Source organism: Quercus suber, unplaced genomic scaffold (assembly GCF_002906115.3).
Source record: "Quercus suber isolate HL8 unplaced genomic scaffold, Cork oak 2.0 scaffold_466, whole genome shotgun sequence".
Lineage (NCBI taxonomy): Eukaryota > Viridiplantae > Streptophyta > Magnoliopsida > Fagales > Fagaceae > Quercus > Quercus suber.
The window spans coordinates 554247-576487 of NW_027069917.1; the positions used below are offsets into that span (position 1 = coordinate 554247).

At 34.8% G+C, this 22241-nt stretch overlaps 2 protein-coding genes across 2 annotated transcripts; one reads left to right on the top strand and one right to left on the bottom strand.

Annotated features, from left to right (window-relative positions):
- Nucleotides 1-6079: 6079 nt before the first annotated feature.
- Nucleotides 6080-6511, bottom strand: LOC112027531 (proline-rich receptor-like protein kinase PERK2). Its single transcript, XM_024060192.1, has one exon. It carries the CDS (start codon nucleotides 6509-6511, stop codon nucleotides 6080-6082), a length of 432 nt encoding a protein of 143 aa, XP_023915960.1.
- A 7735-nt stretch (nucleotides 6512-14246) lies between these two features.
- Nucleotides 14247-15647, top strand: LOC112011845 (replication protein A 70 kDa DNA-binding subunit A-like). Its single transcript, XM_065762623.1, has 5 exons — nucleotides 14247-14408; nucleotides 14513-14670; nucleotides 14757-14877; nucleotides 15022-15189; nucleotides 15300-15647. The coding sequence occupies exons 1-5, from the start codon at nucleotides 14283-14285 to the stop codon at nucleotides 15474-15476; spliced, it is 750 nt and encodes a 249-aa protein (XP_065618695.1). The 5' UTR covers nucleotides 14247-14282; the 3' UTR covers nucleotides 15477-15647.
- The last annotated feature ends 6594 nt before the right edge of the window (nucleotides 15648-22241 follow it).

Below are 22241 nucleotides of genomic sequence, written 5' to 3' on the forward strand. Positions count from 1 at the left end.
TTATCCTCAAGAAGAAGAAGAGCCCCAAAAAAAGACATGGACAGTCCAAACAGATGGGTCCACCACCAAGAAGGCTGGAAGAGTAGGTGTAGTCCTCATATCACTAGAAGGAGAAATCCTGAAATACGCTGTTAGATTACAGTTCTCAGTAACCAACATTGAAACTGAGTATGAAGCACTTTTAACAAGATTAAACCTAGTAAGAGTCCTCGAAGCCAAGACCCTCATCATCCAAGCCGATTCTCAGCTTGTAATTGGCCAGGTAAAAGGAGACTATGAATCGAAGGAAGAAAGAATGCAGAAGTATCTGAAGATCGTCAAAGAACTTCAACAACACTTCGACAGTGTTGAGTTCTAGCAAATCCCTCGGGCAAAGAATATTGAAACTGATTTCTTAGCACGTATTGAAGGAAGAAAGAATGCAGAAGTATCTGAAGATCGTCAAAGAACTCCAAAAACACTTCGACAGTGTCGAGTTCTAGCAAATCCCTCCTGCAAAGAATATTGAAGCTGATTTCTTAGCATGTCTAATTTAGTCAGACGAACATAGCATGTCTCCAAAGTTATGCATCGAAACTAGGGGACAACTCAACACTGAGGGAGAACTAGTGATAAAGATACAAGCACAAGACAAATGGATGACTCCCATTGTTTGTTATTTGAAAGAATGGTGACTCTTAGAAGACAGGAACGAAGCACAGAAGGTACAAATCAGAGTTGCTCACTTTGTCCTTATTGACAACGCCCTCTACAGACGAGGACACTGTCGCCCTTAACTCTGTTGTGTTAACAAGGAAGAAGCCAATTACTTACTTCGAGAGATACACGAAGAGGTCTGCGATAACCACGTAGGAGCAAGATCTTTGGAGGGAAAAGTACTTAGAGCAGGATATTACTAGCCAACACTATAGAAGGATGCATACGACTTCGTTAAAGTAGGTGACCAATGCCAACGCTTCGCGAATGTCCAAACGGGACTAGGTGAGCCAATGACACCGATAATCGCACCGTGGCCTTTCGCTCAATAGGGGATCGACATAATGAGACTGCCCATAGGAAGGAAGAAGTACAAGTTCCTTATCATCACAATTGACTACTTCATGAAGTGGGACGAAACCGAGCTAGCAGCAATGATCACAGAAGCCAAGATCACCAGCTTTGTATGGAAGAACATAATCTGCAGGTTCGGCATTCCAAACGTACTCATTTCAGACAACAAGAAGCAGTTTGACAACCCTAATTTCAAAAATTTTGCCAAGATCTAGTCATCAAAAACCACTACTCTTCTCCAAGACACCCCCAAGCTAATGGTCAAATAGAAGTGATGAATAGAAGCCTACTCAAAATTATCAAAACTCGACTTAAGGGGGCAAAGGGTGCATGACTAGAAGAGTTGTCTAACGTTCTATGGGCATACAGGACGACCACAAGGGTGCCAACGGGAGAAACACCATTTAGACTGACATTTGGAATTGAAGCGGTCATACCAGTAGAAGTAGGACTTACGAACATCTAGGTCAAAGCATACGAAGAATAGACGTACCACCAAGAACTTAACAATAATTTGGATCTGATCTACAAGGTGAGAGACGAAGCTTTGAAGTAGATGGAAAAGTATAGGGGAGCGATGGCTAGATACTACAACAAGAAGGTGAAGGTAAGAAGATTCAACGTAGGTGATCTCGTCCTTAGGAAAGTCTCGTAGGCAACAAAGGACTCATCCCAAGGGAAGCTAGGCCCAACATGGGAAGGACCCTACCAAGTCATTTGTCACTCTAGAGAAGGATCATACTACTTGAAGACACTGGATGGTCAGGTACTACCTTGTCCATGGAACATAGAACACTTAAAGAGATACTATCAATAAGAATAGTCCCCAAGTATTCTAAAATGTTTACAGTATTTAATTTCATTTTTCTTCTCTTTGTTGTTATCTACTTTATGTAGATGAAGGAATGTTTTGTCTCTCTATCAATGGAACATACGCAGAAGTGCTATTCAGGAATTATACGTAGTAGATTCTTCCATTATGAACTATTTTCCAAAATGTCATTAATACATGATGATGAAAAATATTAATACATATTAACAAACACTACTCATGCATGAAATAAAGTTATTAATACGTAACAAGATTGTCATCCATACATGACTTAAAGTAATGTTATTAATACATAACAAAATCGTCATTCATACATGACTAACATAATGTTATAAATACATAACAAAATTTCCATTCATACGTGACTTAAAATAAAGTTTTTAATACATGACAATATCGTCATTCATACATGACTTAAAATAATGTTATCAATACATAACAAAATCATCATTCATACATGACTTAAAATAAAGTTATTAATACATGACAATATCGTCATTCATACATGACTTAAAATAATGTTATTAATACATAACAAGATTGTCATTCATACATGACTTAGAATAATGCTATTAAAACATAACAAGATCGTCATTCATACATGATTTAATGAAACTATTTACGTATAACAACATCGTCATCCAACAAAGTTACTAGCACATAACAAGTTCGTCATTCATACATGATTCAAAATAAAGTCATTAATATGAAACAAGTTCGTCATTTACGCATGACCTAATAATACATATAACTTCGTCAAGAAATTGTTTAACATGTAGCCGCGTCGCTATAAAGGCAGTTGCCAGATGGATTCAAGGATAAAGATATTCAAAACATACGAGCTTGAAAGATTATCAAAAAAAAAAAAAAAATTGTTCAAAGAAGAAAGGTAAAATAGATATGCTCAAAACAGTGAGCCCCAAAGTAATAATGTTAGCCCTAAAGGGAATTTTCAAGGACGGTTAAAGGGAGACGAATTTGTTTGGACACTGTCAGCTACTTCTGTTGCAACTTCAGAAGGACAATCTTCCAAGATCTCCCTTTCCAGCTCTTCCATGTCTATCTTGGAGACGTCCAACTCTGGATGGAGTTTTGCCAAATACTTATGAAAAAGATCGAAGCCTTCTGTGTAATAGTCGCAAAGCTTATCCAAGTACTCGTCCAAAGCTTTGAGCTCCTCCACTGCCTCCGAGCTAGCCTTCTTAACCTTCAGAAGGGCCTCATCAATTTGCTTGTCCTTTAACCTCAAAAATGCCTTTTCAGTGTCAAGGCTCTTCTTCAGAGTTTTCAAAAGCTCTTTGTCCTTCCTAGACTCCTCAACAAGGGCAGAAATTTGGCTCTTGAGCGATTCATTCTCCACAGAAAGGGACTCCACCTTGGATTTCGCCACCACATACTTCTCCTCATAATCTAAGTACTTCCCAAAAATTTACAAAGACTCTCCTAACACTTGTAAAGAACAAAGAGAGATGTTAAAACAAGGAATACACTGAAAGAAGAAGAAAAGCCCCATTCGCAGTTCATACATGCATAACTTTATGCACATGAGAAGACATCAACTCATGAGATGACCTCACCCCCAGAGATGTAAGATCGTCATCTGATATCACTTCATGGGCTTTTAACACTGCAGCCCCTGCATTGTCCCAAAAAGAACCTTTATCCTTTCTTTTGGGCTTTGGGGCATCTTCAGTGATCAACTCCAAAAAGGAGGTAGATGAGGATGGATGCTAAGGGGCAACCTTCGCAATAGGCGAAGTCACAATAGGGTCGTCCTTAGGTGGCTCATTGTCCCGTTGATGTTTCCTCATCAAAAGGCCACTTGCCAAACCAACCTTTGCCTTCTTCTCTCAGATCTCAGTCAACTTTGCCTTGTTGAACCTAGTCATCATTCCTTAAAAAAAAAAAAGTGTAAGTACAAACGCATCAAAATCTCTAATGACGAAGACGATGTGATGAACTCACTCTTCTTAACAATGTTAATGTTCTTCCGAACATGTTGGGAGGGCTCAGGACCAAGAAAATGAAAGAAAAGAGACTGGGAGGAGATAAGCTCATCAAAGTCTTTAATTGTCCCAAGGTACCCCTTAACTTTCTTGACGCGAGCGTGGTACCTCTTCTTCAGACAAGGGCGAGTAGAAGCTACGAAAAGACAAAGACATCAACATTAGTGTCACACCTATCTGAAAAATCAAATACTTGCAGGTAAAAATAAACAAAAAGACGCACTAGACAGAGGAGTTCCCCAACTACGAAGCAGCTTGGGGGCATTGTCTAGGCTCTTACCTACAATGAACTCCTAACCGTCACCAAAGACAAAGAAGAAATTGGTTTTCCAATTCCAGAGAGAAGAAGGGGAGTCACGAATTAACCTTGAACTATTGCCCCACGGTTTGAAATCCCAATAGCCTGAGTCTTTGGACTTTCAAAGCCAATAGAAATGAAGAAATTCGTCTATCCTAATGACGTTTCCGTCATTGGAAGACATCCACACCACCATGCAACCTACCACTATCCTTCATGAATTTGGCACTAATTGGGCCAGGGCAAGTCACAAAAGAAAGAAAAACTCCCTGATGAAGGGATAGACAGGAAAATGAAGATCACTAACGAGGGAAATTGGAACCTATCCCTCGCTAGTCAAGGATCCTAATTTTAACAGAAGAGGGAAATTGGAACCTATCCCTAATCATTTTCTCGTCCTTCTCCCTAAGGGAACAACATATACCCCAAGCTTTATGAGGAGTAGAACGAGAAGTGACCTCAAGGATACCACAATCCTTAGACGAAGACAACCCTATCTCGAGCTCACTAGACCTAACCTCACCTTCCCTTGACATTATCAAAGATTGGGCGATCCCTACAGAATGATGATCTAAGGGAAAGAGGAAAAGAAAAACAGACCTATATGGACAGTTCTTCTCTACAAAAAAACCCAACCCTAGGACACTTTCTACCCATAGTCTCGAGCAGGCCACACAATCGAGCAAAGAAAAAAGAAACTGAGGGGCAATCCGACGAAACTAAAGAGTAATCTACCATGAAAGAACGAAAGCAGAGAAGGAAGCACAAAAAACTTACCAGAAAATGAAGACAAAAAGAAGAAGAGTTAGGAAGAAAAAGAACTCCAAAGCAGAGGAAATGCCACAAAGAGAAACTGAGCAAAAATGAAAAGAAAAGGAGGGAAAAAGCACAAAATGAATGGGAGACCGTGTGCGCGAAAACTGAGAAGAACTGACACGACTAGGACTTCTTAACCGTACACATGGCACACAATAGACAAGACGTCATTTTGTAATAAATATGCCAAATATAGAACACGAAGCAATGAACGATTTTGTTCTTGCCTCATCTTAAAGACGAGAGCATGAATAGGGGGCAGCTGATCAGTTGAAAATAACATAGGATCGTCATTCCATGTCAATGACGACCAGAACGAGCATTACACATTTATTACTCACGTTGATGATGAAAAGTAACGAATGAAGCAACGGTAAAAGGTGAGTTGTGTACTTCAAAGCTCCCATTCATGACACACTAACCATTGCCCATAAATGCTAGAATTCATTATCCATAAAGATGAAAAAACGACTATAAAAGAAGGGCACAACATAATTCAAAAGTACACACAAATACTCACCCAAAAATTACTCCAAGTCATTTTTCTCTCTAAACGGTTTTCTCCCTTTTCTGACTTAAGCATTAGAGTGTTTTTGGCAAACACCACACCAGTGTATTACACTTCTTTCTCAAGCTTTCTTGCAGGTTTGGACTAGAGACACGACCCACCACAGGATTGTCCATCCAGTGAGACTAGGTCCTCAACTGGATGATTTTTCGCATCATCATTTATCTTAGAAAATTTTATTTAATTAATTTTATCCTTATTAGGGGGAAAGAAAAAGAAGAAGATAGAGGACCATCGTTAGAATAAATAAGAAATCATATTGTAAGGACAAACATGACAATAATAATCCAAGTGACAATTTAATGAGTAAAGAATGACTCTACAATGACATACAAACAAGCACCATCATAAACCCACTCGTTCATATTAATATATATATATATATATAGAGGCAAATTAGGCTCCAACACACTCGAGAAATGCTGCAAGAAGCCATGAAAACATAGAGGAAAGTGGGAGTAGGAGAAAGTGAATGGCCTCCGGGGCGCAGCGTTTCAAGGACTACTAGTTCAGTTTGATGGGGGTGGGGAAAGGAATGGAATTGTTGGAATGGTAGGAATTGACGGGGTTGTTGTTGGGATAGAGGGCAATGGAGTGGCTGGCAAAGGAGCAAGAGTCGTTGGCAAAGACGGATTTGGTAAGGAGGGGATTTGGGTGCTTGGCAATGGTGGCAACGTGGACTTTGGCAGAGTTGGTTGAGTTGGCAAAGTTGGCAATGGCGTGCTAGACAGTGGTGGCAATGTGGCTTGAGGCAGTGTTGGCACAGAGGGCAATGGAGGCAATGTGGCCGTAGGCAGAGGTGGAATTGTAGGAAGCATCAATGCTGGGGGTGGAGCTGCTGGCGTGTCCAATAGTTGATGAGCTGCCAGGCTCATACTATTGCTTGACAAAGACAATGTTACAATTAAGGCCAACATGAAAACGTGCTTGGAGCTAGCCATTGTTTGATATGAACAAAGAGACCTACTTTTTTTGAGTATATATGGGGAACTTTTATTTCTGTTATGAGTTGATGAAAGGCAATTCTAATTGGTATTTATAGAGTGGAATGTTGAAGGGTTCTAAGTGTGTGATGAGATGTTGTTGGGGATGCGTAGGGGATGTTTGAGTTGGTTCACCGTCTCAACTAGACTTGAAGCCTGTTTAAATTCCAACCTACCTAGGTAGCTTAACAAAAACAATCTGTCGAGGTTGTAAACTTGTAATAGAAACCAATTTTGAGAGGTAATATGTATGGCTCATCGGCATTCGACTCTCTGGCATAAGCCAAATATTTAAATGATCACTAAATGAGAAATGAGAATTGACTATCTGATGGATTTCTTTTTTCTTTTTTCTTTTTTTAGTCCAAACCGATAGTGATGGATTTCAAACCTACAAGCGTATGCCTGGCTATATCATTTTTCAAAACTAGAGCGGCATGAAGCCAATCTAAACTGCATAGGTTTCCATCTTAACTGATGATGCTCTCGAACCTAAACTTTTTTTTTGGGTAAGTGAAGTTTTTTCTATAGTTTTTCCATGTTGATTGACTCTCACAGGCACTTAGACTCTTCGTATGTGAGTCTTATAAATAAGTAAAAACAATATTGCATACAACCATACACTGTTATATTGGATACTTTTTGTCTAAAGGGCAGATCAAAATATATCTCAGTGTTAATCGAATTAAAAATTAATCCTTTAGCATGCTTAAGAGTAAAGGCGATTATCAAAAAAATTGGATATTTTCATATATAGTTTTAGTAGTATTACATTGATTTCATCTTTTTTCTAAATGGAATTAAAATCTTTTAGGGTATATTTGGTCCATTGGAATAGTTATTTATATGGTTTAGGTATAGTGGGTTTCAATTAGCTCAATTGGTAAAGTCTCTAATGGTTGAATAAAAGATCTAGAATTTAATCCCTGCCTACATCAAAAACCAATTGATGTCTTGGTTTGATGATAAAGAGTTATTATCAGAATCGGAGTTATAGGTTGAAACTCTCTAAATATATATATATATATATATATGGTTTAGCTATTCAATAGTTTAGTTATGTTTTTGTTATATATAGAATAGTTATTCCTTATAAATAAACAATTCTTCCTATCCAAAAAAAAAAAAAAAAAAAAAAAAAAAAATATATATATATATATATAATTGTATAAGTAAGATATTTCCTAAAATATATCTTAAGTTGTATTATGATGTTATAATTCACAACCAAATTTATGAATATATTTAGTTATTTCATTACAACACATTTTATTCTCAATATTAAAGATTAACATTCATGTTACGATTCTCATTTAGTGTACCGAATTGGTATGTGCCTTTAGAGTTATCTGGGTGATTACTCTATTTTGGAATTATTAAAATCTTATTCATCATTTGTGTAGTACTAGATTGGATTTATCATGTCAAAAGTATTTAAATAAATCAGGTTCAATTCAAGTATATTTCAATGATAATTTCATTCTTACGGGTGCTCCATGCATGTGGGTCAAACGCCACCCAAGGCCGGCTCTACCATAGAGGCAAGTGAGGCAATTTTCTTAAGCCTCCAAATGTTAAAGGGCCCCCCAAGTATTAACTAATAAGGACATATCTTTACTTGTGTAAGAGTATTAATTAATTAAGCCTCCACTCGCCAATAGATAAAAAATAATGTTTTTAAAAAAAGAAAATGCTAAAAATAATAATTTTTTTTAGTAAATTGCAAATTACACTTCTAAAGTTTGGGAGTGATTGGATTTTACACTTTGAAGTTTCATAATTTGGATTTTACCCTCTAAAGTTTGAAGTGTTTGGATTTTACACCTTAACGTTTTAGAAATTGAATTTTACCCTCTAAAATTTAGGGTTGTTTAGAATTTACACCCTCAAATTCTGAAACTCTAGGGCATGAAATCCAAACACCCCAAAACTTTAGGGAGTAAAATCCAAACACTCCTAAAATATAGGAGTAAAATCTAAGTTCTAAAATGTCGGTGTAAAATCTAAACACCCTAAATTTCATGGGATAAAATCCAAATTCTGAAATTTCAAGATGTAAAATTTAATTACCCACAAAATTTAGGGGTGTAATTTGCAATTTACCATTTTTTTAAAAGCTAATATATAATTTTACTCTAGATTAATCTAAGTGCATATGTGTGTGAAGTTCTATTTTGGAGACTTAAACCTCAGCCATTACTCCCCAACTCATAAGAACTTGTATTTGTGAAATTACCATCACGCTAAGAGTGTACGATGGACTACAACTTTTATCAAATACCTAATAAATGAGTTGACAATAAATGTGATTGGTACCCCTTAATAAATGTTATTTGTGTGATTAATGACACACATCACTTTTATTTTATTTAAAAAAAAATCATAATTTTTTTTTCATTTAATGTATAACTAATTGTTGGTTTTCTCTATGTGAGAGTTTTAGAGTGTAGAACTCATAATCTTCCTCACAGAGAAGTTTTGAAAATCAACTCTCAACAAAACAAACTGAAATATACACGGTCTAGTAGGTACCTCACCTTTTGTTTTTAGGTGTCCCATTACCTCACTTCTATGGTCAAGAGCACAATCTTTTGATACTGCAATCCTTTTGTCAAAATGGTTGGGGTATGTGTACATGAAGCTTGTCTCATTAGCTAGTCCATGGTCCAGTTGGCAATCCATGATTGCCGTTTGCCTCAATGGTGGTGACGTGGTTGAGGGGTGGCTGAGGAGCTAGAACTGGTGTGAAGAGGGGATTTTGAATATATGCCTTGGACTATGTCATTACATTCTACTTAGAGCCAAGGGCCAGCTGTGTTGAGTCGCAATCCATGGTTGTTGAATAGGACAAATTCTTCCTCAAGGCAGAACTGCTCATCATGGCTGATCCGTCCACACTTATAGCAAACATCTGCTAGTTTCTCGTAATTTAAATTAGTCCATAGGTCCTCAAGATTAGCACGGGGGAGGAATACACCAGGGCATAATGGGAGAGAAACTTTAACTTCAACCTTTATATGAGTAAACCTCTTCCATACGCCTCCTTCGTCACCGACAACATTGACTTCAAAGACCTCTCCAACATTGGAACCGTTTTCCCTTAAATTTTCCTCCGACTCCTAGATAGTTGGAAGCCCATGGACATGGATCCAGAACGTGGAGGAGGAGAAATCCACTTCCTGCTATGCTAGGTCAGGTGCCATAACTTGAGGACTAGATGGCCACCTTGAAAAGTCCATGGTTTCCTATGGAATGCCTTATGAAGTTCAACCTCGTGGGCAAAGTTGAACGTGAAGGTTATTTGTCTAGCCTTTTAACCTCGAGGGGGTAGACGGGATTCCATGCCTTAAAGACCATATCATATACTATATATAATAGCAGAAACTTTTACCAGGTGCTGACACATAAGCAAAATGACACCCTTAAAACGCTGTCACGTGTACAACTCACCCTTTAAAAAAATCGCACGGTGCGATTGAAGAGACTCAGTTTCAGAGACAAACGTAGACCTTTATTAAAAAAAAAAAAAAAAGCCGCTTATCAAAAGAGAAAAAAAAAGAAAAAAAGAAAAAAAAATGCAAGCCCTAAAACCCAAACCAAATTTCCTGATCAAAAAATCGGACTCCCTCAAACTATCGTTCCTTCGCTGCTCCTTCATATACACTCAGTTCGGATTCAGTGAAACTCAATTTTAACCATTTCATTCTTACTTATCAAAGCATACACACAGATCGTGCTCTGCAATCCCGTCTCCGCTTTTCAACAATCGACAAGTCAGAAGGTAGGCATTTCCATTTAGTTTCCGCTTCTAGGGTTTTCAAAGATAGATGGGTTTCGGACTCACTTACACTTTTGATTCTTTGTTACATCTCCCTATACACAGATCGGACTAGCAACATTGGAAACCTTTATTCGTGCTTTGCAATCCCGTCTCTGATTGTTCAACAATCCCGTCTCTGTTGTTCAACAACTGAAAATTCATAAGGTATACATTTTTCTCCATTTTTTTGGTTTTCTATTCAATTTCTGTTTTTAGGGTTTCAAAGATATATGGGTTTAGTAGAAGGTAGGCATTTTTTTTTCCCATTGACTTAGCGTTTCAAGCAAAAGGCTTGCCTATCTTTTACCCTAATTCGTCATTTATTTTTGCAATTTCTTGAGTCCTTCTTTTGTTCTACTGTAGTATTGATTACATTTATTTTAAGCTTGGCAGATTTTGGTTTAGTTTGTGTTTTCATAAAAAACTGAATGCTTGGAGCCTTCAATCGCCTTTGTTGTTTTCCTTTTTTGATATTTAATTTTATTATTATTTCTCTATTGATATATGTATCTATTGATATTTATTTGCATTTTAAAATTTACTAGACAGTAGGAGCTGCTTAAATTTTTTCAACCCTATTTCCAGTAGCATTATAGGATGTTGGAAATCTCAGATTATTGTTTACTATGCTTTCTAACCAATTTCACTTATTTGTGTTTGTAATAGTTGATTTTTGAGACATTTTATTTTGTAATAGTGAGGATTGTCTAATTGTTAATTACAATTTCAAGCCAGTTTTGTATATTTAATTTGTGCGTGCACCCATCATTTGATGTTAGTTTTCGAGTTTTTATTGGTAGTCATCCTTTCAACGATATAGTGAATGCTACTTATCCTGACTTCCATTCTAAATTCAACGATTCAAAGTATTTAGAAGAAAGGGCAATTTTAGCTCCAACAAATGAAGTATTTGAAGACATAAATGATTACATGATTGACCTTATTAATGTTGATGAAGAGACATATCTCAGTGCAGATTCAATATGTAAAGCTTCAACCAACATTCTAGATCAAGATGTCATGTATCCAACAGAACTTCTCAATTCATTGAAGTACCCCGATATTCCAAACCATAAACTTAGGTTAAAAGTAGGATTACCAATAATGCTACTTCGAAATTTAAACCAAAGTGCTGGACTTTGTAATGGTACCAGACTTTTAGTCACTCAGTTATCAAAATGGGTTTTGGAAGCTCAAATAATATCAGGATCTCATGTTGGAGATAAAGTATTTATTCCAAGAATAGTTCTTTCCCCTTCTGAATCCAAATGGCCCTTTGTACTAAAAAGAAGGCAGTTTCCAGTATCTGTTTGCTTTGCTATGACAATTAATAAGAGTCAAGGTCAATCTTTGCAACGTGTTGGACTTTATTTAGATAGGCCAATTTTCAGCCATGGACAGTTCTATGTTGCCGTATCCAGAGTTACAAGTAAAGATGGCCTTAGAATACTCATTGTAGAAAATGATTATGGTGATCGTTTTCATACAAAAAATATTGTCTACAAAGAAATGTTTGATAATTTGCCAAAAGGTAACACTTACTGTTTATTAAAATTATTTCAATTTGTTTATAATGTAAACTAGATTATCACTTATATTGTAGAAAGTAGGTTTTCCTCCATTGTTATATGTAAACTTTACTAATGTTTAAAATGTTCTAATATTACAGATTCAAAACACAATGAAGTGCAAAACTTTGAAGCAGATATCAATGAACGTGGGATGTAGTTAACATAGCAAACAACCATGATCTGATCAATATTGCTATGATTTCGATTGACTAATAGGTAAGTTTAAAGTTTTTTTAAAACAGAAAATAATATTTAAAACATGGATACAAAAAAATAATAAAACATTTTCCATACCTGCTGGAACTTAATATTATAAGCTTCAATAGTTGAATATAGAGAAGAAAACTTTCTTGAATATATGTAGTTTTTTTAAAAAAATTGTAATCCACATATGTAAAAGTTTTATAATGTTTCTTTTCTTAGAGGTATAGATAATGGATATATACTCTTCACATGAAACTGTAATTTGTGTATACACTAATATTACTAATAATAGAATTTTTTTTGCTGCAATTGTTTAAATCTGAGCTAAAATGGATTATCTAAAAGATCTCAGATTCATTAAGAGATCTCAGATTTAGTAGTAAGAAGAAGAGCACTAATTTTGAGCAAATCTTAGTACCAATAACACACTAACACTCATACAACACAAAAAGTTACCAATGCAACTACTTGCTTCTAAGCTAAATAACAATAAGACAATGGAAAGACAAAAAATAGAAATTCAAGCAATATGGAACTGAGACAAAATTTTATATATGATTTTTAAAAGCATTAAAGATTAACTTGAGATGTTAATAGACAGTCTCATCAATACATAAACAGAGTTGTATACAAAATTACAATGAGTAGCATTAAAGTTTAACTTGAGATGTTAATAGACAGTCTAATCAATACATAAACAGAGTTGTATACAAAATTACAATGAGTGGTTCTCCTCTGTGTATATATAAATATAAATGAGTGTCTGTGTATTTATGTAACAATTAGGAACGATACAAGGCTAATATTAACATTAGAGGCAGGTACCTTTAAGAAGTCTAATGATAATTAAGCTACTTGAATTTACTGTGGGCTGCAGAATCGGCCCCAAAACTAGGGTAGGACATACAGTTACAATATCAATCCCACTTCTTTCTTGCAAAATTCAATGCCTCACTTTCTGCTTCTATTTTGGAAAACTGATACCAACTCTGAAAAATTTCAGGTACCTTATATTTAGTGGTCTATGCAAACGTAATACATATTGTTCATTAATTTGAAGCTGTCAATAATATAAGTTATATTGTCACTTATGTTGCAAATGATAGATTTAATTCGATAATTATATATAAATTTTACTGATGTTTAAATTGTGCAGATAATACAAATCCAAGTAAATATGGAGTACACAACTTTGAAGCAGATATCGAGGGACAAAGATAACTCAAAAGTGAAAGTTAGAGTTTTACGAATGTGGGATGCAATTAATATAGCAAACAACCATGATCTGATCAATCTCGATATGGTATTGGTTGACACAGAGGTAAATTCATAATTGATTTCCTTTTAGAATAAATTTTACTAATATTATTTTATTAAAATTTGTAGCCAGTCAATGTAAATTGGTTATGTTATGTACTGCTCCTATTGATTAAGGGATAATATGTATATTTGATATGTTCGTAGGGAACATTGATACATGCAAGCATTAGAAAGAATCTTGCTCAAACTTATCGTCCACAACTAAATGAAGGGAGCATATATACAATTACAAATTTCTTAGTTGAAGAAGATAAAGGGAACTATCAGCTAGTACATAACAAACTCAAAATACTTTTCAATTCAACAACTTCAGTCTCAAAATTTAACGGATTTGATGATTCAATACCTCAATCCCAATTTGAATTTGCTGATTATGGAACAATAGCTTCCCGTTGCTTTGACACTACTTACTTGACAGGTAATTTTAGTTGTTTTACGAACCAATCATCTATTTTTACAGAATTAAAAAATAATGCAATTCATAACTTAATACTGAAACAAGTAACTACTATTACACTTTTTCTTTTCGAGAGTGTATCTACTTATCGATATTCCTTTAATGATAAATAGCATAAAATTGTATAAAATAGATGCTATATAAGTTTTTTTTTTTTTTTTTAAAAAGGCCAGCAGGTATCTTTAAGAAAAACATGTTTATTTCAGTTTGTTTAGATATATATACCTATAGAAAATGATGAGGCAAAAAAGTTTGTATGTTTTAAATTATTGTTTAGATATCAAAAATTAAATATGTAGAAACTGTTCTGTTATAGTTTTAATTTGTTATACCTAATTTTTGGTTAGATACACCACAATGGACATAAATGTAAAAGAAATACTGCCAAAGGGACTATCTAAAGTACAAGATACAGAACTTGCCTTACATGATAAAAAAACAATTGCTGAAATTAAGGATTTGGAATGGAACTCAGCAACAAAGGTATCAACTATACTCTTTGATTATGAATTTATCATAATTAGTAACTGTTTATGTGTTTTACAGTAAGATATAATTTTATAAACTGTCTAAATTTTGTATTATAGGACTTGCTGGTAACATGCAATGCCAAAATCATTAATATCAACAATAAATATGGATGGTACTATGTTGCATGCCTTATATGTAAGACGAAAGTGAAACAAGTTAGAGGAGTTCTTTGGTGTGAACGTTGTAAAAATGAGCCAAAATTTGCAGTCCCAAGGTAATTTTTTTTTTAATTTTTTTTATAAATTTTCAAACACACAAAATATATATAATATTATACTAACAACTTTGTATCTAAAATAGCTATAGAATACAAGTCCAAGCGCAAGATGAGACCAGTTCAACCACATTCATCTTATTTGACAAAGGAGCTGAAAAAATTATAGCTAAAACTGCAAAAGAACTTGCAGAGAAGCAAGAAGAGGTAATTTCATATATAAATGTCAGCCCCATATTAATATGCATAATTTTCTGTTTTTTTAAAATTTAAAAGGAAATAAACTTGCACAAGACATGATGCATGTATATATACATTATTTGCTAATTGTTTTAATCTTTTTTCATACAGATTTTGAAATTAGATGAGAATATTTTACCAAAAGAGATTCAAAAAATAATTGGCAATGAATATTTGTTCCAATTGCATCTTGATGAATATAATTTGAAGTATGGAAAAGAAAATTACATGGTTTCGAAGATTTTGGAGATGGAAATTTTGGAGATTGAAGAACATCAGGTAATTGAAGCATACTTACTTCAAGTTGCTTGCTATATGATTCAAGCATTAGTCTATACAGAAATTACTATACGTGTCTAACTGATACATAAGAATGCAAATTATTGCAGGACACAATGGAGGAAATTGTAAGTAAATCAAGGAAGGACAAGTACATAGCCAGTCAAAAAAAAGAAATAGGAGAAACATCTGTTGAAAGACCTGAAATAATGCCGCTCCAAATGCTTCAAAAACGTCAAAAGGATACTAAACAAATTGCATCAAAGAAAAAAAAAACTGAACTCTAATGTATATACTACCTTACTCAATGAGTCTTTATGTATTTCATTGTATTGTTATTTTATTTATTTATTTTTTTACTTTAGACGAGAAAACTGAATGTAATGTTAAATATACATATGTTTTTGTTTTAAACTGTTTAAAATTTGAGAATTTGGTAATTTTAACAAACTTTCTTATCCTGTTATTTCGTTAAAATTCAGATTTGTCACATTCACTAGGTGTTCTTAATAAACATTGTTGGATAAAGCTGACAGGTTAGAAGAGAGCAATAGATTATTGGGTTTTTTTCCTTTTCTAGGTCTTTTAGAAGAAATAACGTGGATGTATCTGTTTCTGTTTCTGTGATGTGGCTATATTCCTGCTGCTGTATATTCTGCTTCTGCAGATCAGGTTTAGGATTTTCTGCATAACCTGTGCTTACAGAGGGGCTGAGTGTAATATTTGTTGCTGTTTCTGTCATGTATGTACATAAACACAGATTAATATGATAAGCTTTTTTAATGTTCCAAACCATAAACACAGATTGAATGTGGATCTGCCAAAAATGTAATTACATTTCCCAATTCGGTATGTTAAAGACTGTGATGGTCCTAAAGTGGTTGATTTCAAGGTGTATAAGCTGGATGAAGAGTGCGGTCAATGGAAGTTAGAGAAAAGCTTGGATGATTGAGTTTTTATTTTGGGTGATAATTGTTGTTTTTCAAACATCATGAATTGATATTTTATTATATTTCTCCTTGACATTGCTGGATAAAGCTGACCGGTTAGGACAACCTTACCATCATTCTTATCCTGTTGACTTCTACTCTTTTCAATTCCATTTTAATATGATAAGCGTTTTTAATGTTCCAAACCATAAACATAGATTGAATGTAGGTTCGTCAAAAATGTAATTACATTTCCCAATTTGGTATGTTAAAGACTGTGATGGTTCTAAAGTGGTTGATTTGAAAGTGTATAAATTGGATGAAGAGTGTGGCCGAGGGGAGTTAGAGAAAAACTTGGATGCTCAAGTTTTTATTTTGGGTGATGATTGTTGTTTTTCGAACATCATGAAATTGATATTTTATTATATTTTCTCCTTGACACTTGATTTGCTGTAATCTTTAGCAGAGATGATTAAAATTAATACATTTTCCCCTTCTGTTTTGTTGCTGAAAAGTGAGAAGTATGATGTGTTGATGTTTGAGTACAAAGTAGATTTACTGTTCGTGCGTTATTTGTTCTATTTATTTATTTATATAAATATAAATATGCAATGTAGAAAGCAAAACTTAGATAAATTGACATTGAGAAATGAAATCACTTTCCACAATTTTTTAGGAGGTCAAACTATATTTGCAATACTCTAACGTTGAGTGCTAAGGAAGAGAGAGCGTTATAACTAATCGAAACAATGTAGCAGCTAGGACACTAAGATCAGAAGGGTAAACAGCAACTACAAAATTCAATTTAGTTTTCAGTTTCTATTTTCCATCCTACCTGATCTACTGTTTTTGAATAGCGATTGAAATTGTAAAACTTTGAAATCTGAAAGTGTAATTTTTTTTTTATACAAAGTTGATTATCCCTTAGATTTTAGTTAATATTCCACTCTATCTACATAATTATCAGTGTTAGGTAATTATGGTTAAAAAACATTTTTAAAAACTGTCTGTCATTGATCATATGGAATTTTCAACTTAGTGCTATTTTAACCATGTTGCAATCAATTGGATACAGGTTCAAAAGATTAAGATAATAGTGTTTAGTGGATGGTTCAAATTCATAACTAGCGTAAATTACTCTGGGAAAAACAGGAAAATGAATGGATGGTAACAATTGAATCCATTTTCCACTAGAGTTTCATTTATACTTATGTTTGATTTAGTTGCTCCAAAGGAATGGCCAATGTGCACTGATTATGTTATTTCTTGAGGTGCTAATTACTTAAAGTGTCAATCATTGCAGGAAATAAAAAAAATCCATCAACATTTAGAAAATATAGATGACACAGACCTTTGGAAGTTTTTATGAAATTTTGTCTTGAATTGATGTATACTACTATTTTAGAATTGTCCTAATAGAATGTTTACACGATTAAAGACTAAAGTTGGTAAATTTCAACACTCAATTAAATTGTATTATGCTATTACTAGAATAGAATTTATTGTATTTAGAATATATATTCTAAATATTAGTTTTAATTTTGATCCCTAATTACAACTAATTGTGCTTTCATGTTTTTCTATACTACATTCTACAAAAGAAAAAAAAAAAAAAAAAAAAACATATTTTTTTCCCCTCGCACATAATTATTTGCAAAAAAAAGTATCCCGCACAAACACGGTCTAGTAGGTACCTCACCTTTTGTTTTTAGGTGTCCCATTACCTCACTTCTATGGTCAAGAGCACAATCTTTTGATACTGCAATCCTTTTGTCAAAATGGTTGGGGTATGTGTACATGAAGCTTGTCTCATTAGCTAGTCCATGGTCCAGTTGGCAATCCATGATTGCCGTTTGCCTCAATGGTGGTGACGTGGTTGAGGGGTGGCTGAGGAGCTAGAACTGGTGTGAAGAGGGGATTTTGAATATATGCCTTGGACTATGTCATTACATTCTACTTAGAGCCAAGGGCCAGCTGTGTTGAGTCGCAATCCATGGTTGTTGAATAGGACAAATTCTTCCTCAAGGCAGAACTGCTCATCATGGCTGATCCGTCCACACTTATAGCAAACATCTGCTAGTTTCTCGTAATTTAAATTAGTCCATAGGTCCTCAAGATTAGCACGGGGGAGGAATACACCAGGGCATAATGGGAGAAAGACTTTAATTTCAACCTTTATATGAGTAAACCTCTTCCATACGCCTCCTTCATCACCGACAACATTGACTTCAAAGACCTCTCCAACATTGGAACCGTTTTCCCTTAAATTTTCCTCTGACTCCTAGATAGTTGGAAGCCCATGGACATGGATCCAGAACGTGGAGGAGGAGAAATCCACTTCCTGCTATGCTAGGTCAGGTGCCATAACTTGAGGACTAGATGGCCACCTTGAAAAGTCCATGGTTTCCAATGGAACGCCTTATGAAGTTCAACCTCGTGGGCAAAGTTGAACGTGAAGGTTATTTTGTCTAGCCTTTTAACCTCGAGGGGGTAGACGGGACTCCATGCCTTAAAGACCGTATTTTTAATAATGGCTAGAACTGTAGGGCAGGAGGAAATAAGTTTTCTAGTAAGATGTTGTGGCTGAACCTAAGGTATTCTTGGTTTGGAGGAAGCTCTAGCTAGATACATTTTTCTTTACAAACAGTAAGGTCAGCCACCTCAGATGGATCAGCTGCCTCCATAGGGAAATAGCCTAGGAAGGAAGGGATGGGAAAGGTTGGAGTAGGGAGGGGATAGGGGAGAGTATATTAAGTAGACATGGCAAAACGGGTTAGAATTTTTTGACCCAACCCGAACCCGATTTTTTGACCTAAAGCAAAAAACAGGTTGACCCGTGACCCAACCCGTGTTTTTTGCTAGTCAACCCGACCCGACCAGCGACCTGACCCGAACCTGAACAAGAACCATTTTTTTAAACTTTTTTTTTTTGGTTAAAACAAAATAGAAAAATTAAGACAATATTGGTTTAATTGTTTGTTGTGAGCTTTTACATAACTGCATGCAAATTAATTGAAAAATAAATGGTTGACCATTCTGTAATGAGTAAAGATTTTTAGATATCAAATAGTAAAGTACATGCCAAGATAATCTGATTACAGTAGAGTTAAAAACATGGATTTAAAATTGTAGACATGTGTGAGAAACATTCACAAGTGTAAAAATAGCAAAGTCAAATTATCAAATTAACATAAATTATGAATGCTTAGACCTACTTTTTTTAACAATTTATGTCCAAAATAAATGACTTTTCAAAATAAATTATGATATTTTCTAGAGTGTGTGTTGCTTAGCAATGATATGATATTCATAAAAGAGACCATGTATAAATAAGTAAGCAATCAAACTTTAATGTATATCTCAATTGAAATAGAGTGCAAATCACAATTGATAATAGATTATAAAATTAATTTTCATGATTGTAAATTTCTTATATGTTTTTATTCTTTATCAAATGAGTTATCCAATAAGTTATTTGTAATTTTGTTTTATATTTTGGAATGTTGATATTGTGTAGAAATAAAACTTGTGTATTTGTTTTACTTATCTTTGTATTATTTTGTCTTAGATAACAATGTTAGGATTTGTATAATTTTAAAATTATTGAATAAGTATTAATAAGTTAATTTAACTGAGTTTATTCCTAATATAAGTGGTGAATTCAAAATAATACATTTTATATCAAGTAATTTGTTGCATAACTTTCCAAATGGCAAATACATGTTATTTTCTTTATAAAAAAAAATAATAAAAAATTCATGTGAAAAATATGGGTCAACTCGACTCGACCCGAACCTGTTTTTAACTAGCTTAAATTGACCCGTTTTGACCCGTGACCCGTTTGACCCGCAACTTGATTGACTCGATCCGAACCCGACCCGACTCACCCGTTTTGCTATGTCTAATAGTAAGTGGAGGAGGAGGCGTGGGGGGGGGAGGGGGGGGGGGGTGGAGCGTGGTTGTCGAGAAAAAGAAGACAGGTATGTTGTGAGGGAGATAGGAGGTCTAAGGGCTAGAAGTGTAAATAGAAAGGTAAAGAGAAGGGGGAGACTAGCTTCAGGAACAAAGGCAAGAAAAAGGTGCAATAAAGAATAAGGTCTTTGATGCTACAGAGAGCAGGTGCTTTAGAAATCAATTTGTAATGAATATAGCAAGCCCAAATGCCCAATAGACCCCAGGAAAAAGCCTAAGATCAATCTCACTCACTACTTAGACAAAATTTTAAATCAACAAAAATTTTAATAAACTAAATACCCAATATGCCAGGGAAATTGAGATCCTAAATACCCAATACGCAAAATTGAGATCCTAACCTAAAGTAAAAAAAAAAAAAACCTTATCCTTAGCCTAGCGTCTCAGGCTTTTAGCAAGTAATGCCTCCGTGTCCCCGTCACTAACAGCAATAGAGCAACTTGGCAACAACAAGACCTTGCCCTTAGTCCCAGAGCACATCGGTGACAGCGAGATCGAATTGGAGATTGCAATAACAAAAGAGCAACTCAGCCCCACCCCTAGTCCCAGAGCACATCGGCTGATCGACAACAGCGAGATCGAATCGGACTTCGGAGATTGACTTGGCCTCGAATCCTCAATGTGCCTCGAATCCTCGACGTTCTGCCGCCACCCCTGCCCAGTGCCCTTCAAGGTATTTCAGTTCCCTCTCTTTTTCTCTATCTCATGACTGCTATGCTCTAAGAGTGAAAGCAAAGCTCTCTCTCTCTCTCTCTGTTTCTTTTTGAACTGAAATCTGAAAAATGAGATTCTTTGTCTTTGGAATTGAATAGCTTTGCCTTTATTTGACATTTTGACTTTATCAATTTGTGAATTTGTCGTTTTGTGTACTGTGAATGTTTTATATTCTTTAATGTTTTGTGTGTAATGTTGATTGGCTCTTGTGACCTTGTTTGTTGAGTGGGGGGTGGATAGGGGTCATAGGGCTGTGGGGTTGGATATTTGGACTGGGGAAGTGGATAGGCAGAGGCAGTAAAGGCATTAAAAAACTGAACAAGACATTATAAAAGACAAACAAATTAAATTATGTTAGGTAGTGGTTTGAGCCAGGTGTGCTATTGCACAGTGGGGTGGGTGCTAATGCATAGTGGGGTGTGTGCTAGATTGCTAGTAGTCAGTAAGAAAAATAATGAAACAACTAAACAACAATAATTAATAATTTTATTAATATTTCAAATGAACTTATGGTTATTTTTTATTCTTTTTCTAGAATTATGGACAAATATTTGATAAGAAAACCACGTACCCAAGATTCATCTTTTGTGCAAGATTTATTTCCTATGCAGGATTTATCTTCATCTTCTAAGCGAATTTGTGTTGACTTTAACTTAGAAAATCTTCATTAAGATCCTGGGCTACGAGAAAATTTCATCTCATCATCCTAATAATCATGATGAAATAAGAATAATTTATTTACAAAAAGGCCCTTGTCAACCTACTCTCCATGATTACCCTTCAATATACTTTTCTGGAAAGCCCCGTCGATTTAGATCCGATTGGTATGTAAATAGAAACTGGTTGGAATATAGTATAGACAAGGATGCAGTATTTAGTTTATATTGCTACCTATTGGGCCAAGATGTTGATAAGTAAGGAGGAGGAGAGACTTTTGTAACGAAAGGATTCAAACTTTGGAATCAAAAAGAGAAGTTATTATCCCATGTTGGAAGGGTTAATAGTGCTCATAACCAAGTTGTCAAGAAGAGTGAAGATCTAATGAAGAAAAAGCAATAAATTCAAAGCATTTTGGTTAAGCAATCAAATCAAGATAAAATTGAATATCGGGTTCAATTAAATGCAATAGTTGATTGCATAAGATTCCTTTTATGTTGGGGGTTAGCTTTTCGTGGTCACGATGAATCTCAAGGTTCAAGTGATAAATGAAATTTCCTTGAGCTTCTTCAATTTTTCGCAGATCACAATGAATCATTAATAAAGTGTTGCAAAAAGCTTTGAAAAATTGCAAGCTTACCCACCATGAAATTCAAAAAGACATTATGAATGCAATTGCACATGAAACATCCAAAGCCTGATAGAAATAAGCATGTATGCAGTGGAAAATTAACGGATCTACTTCATTCTCAATCTATAACATGCAGTATGTAAATTTCA

Excerpts from the sequence above, each read along its gene's own strand:
- LOC112027531 (XM_024060192.1), bottom strand. The coding sequence starts at position 6,511 with ATGGCTAGCTCCAAGCACGTTTTCATGTTGGCCTTAATTGTAACATTG.
- LOC112011845 (XM_065762623.1), top strand. The coding sequence starts at position 14,283 with ATGGACATAAATGTAAAAGAAATACTGCCAAAGGGACTATCTAAAGTA. Across the intron at positions 14,409-14,512 it reads AATGGAACTCAGCAACAAAG|GACTTGCTGGTAACATGCAA; the intron begins GTATCAACTATA and ends TTTGTATTATAG. Across the intron at positions 14,878-15,021 it reads TTGCAGAGAAGCAAGAAGAG|ATTTTGAAATTAGATGAGAA; the intron begins GTAATTTCATAT and ends TTTTTCATACAG.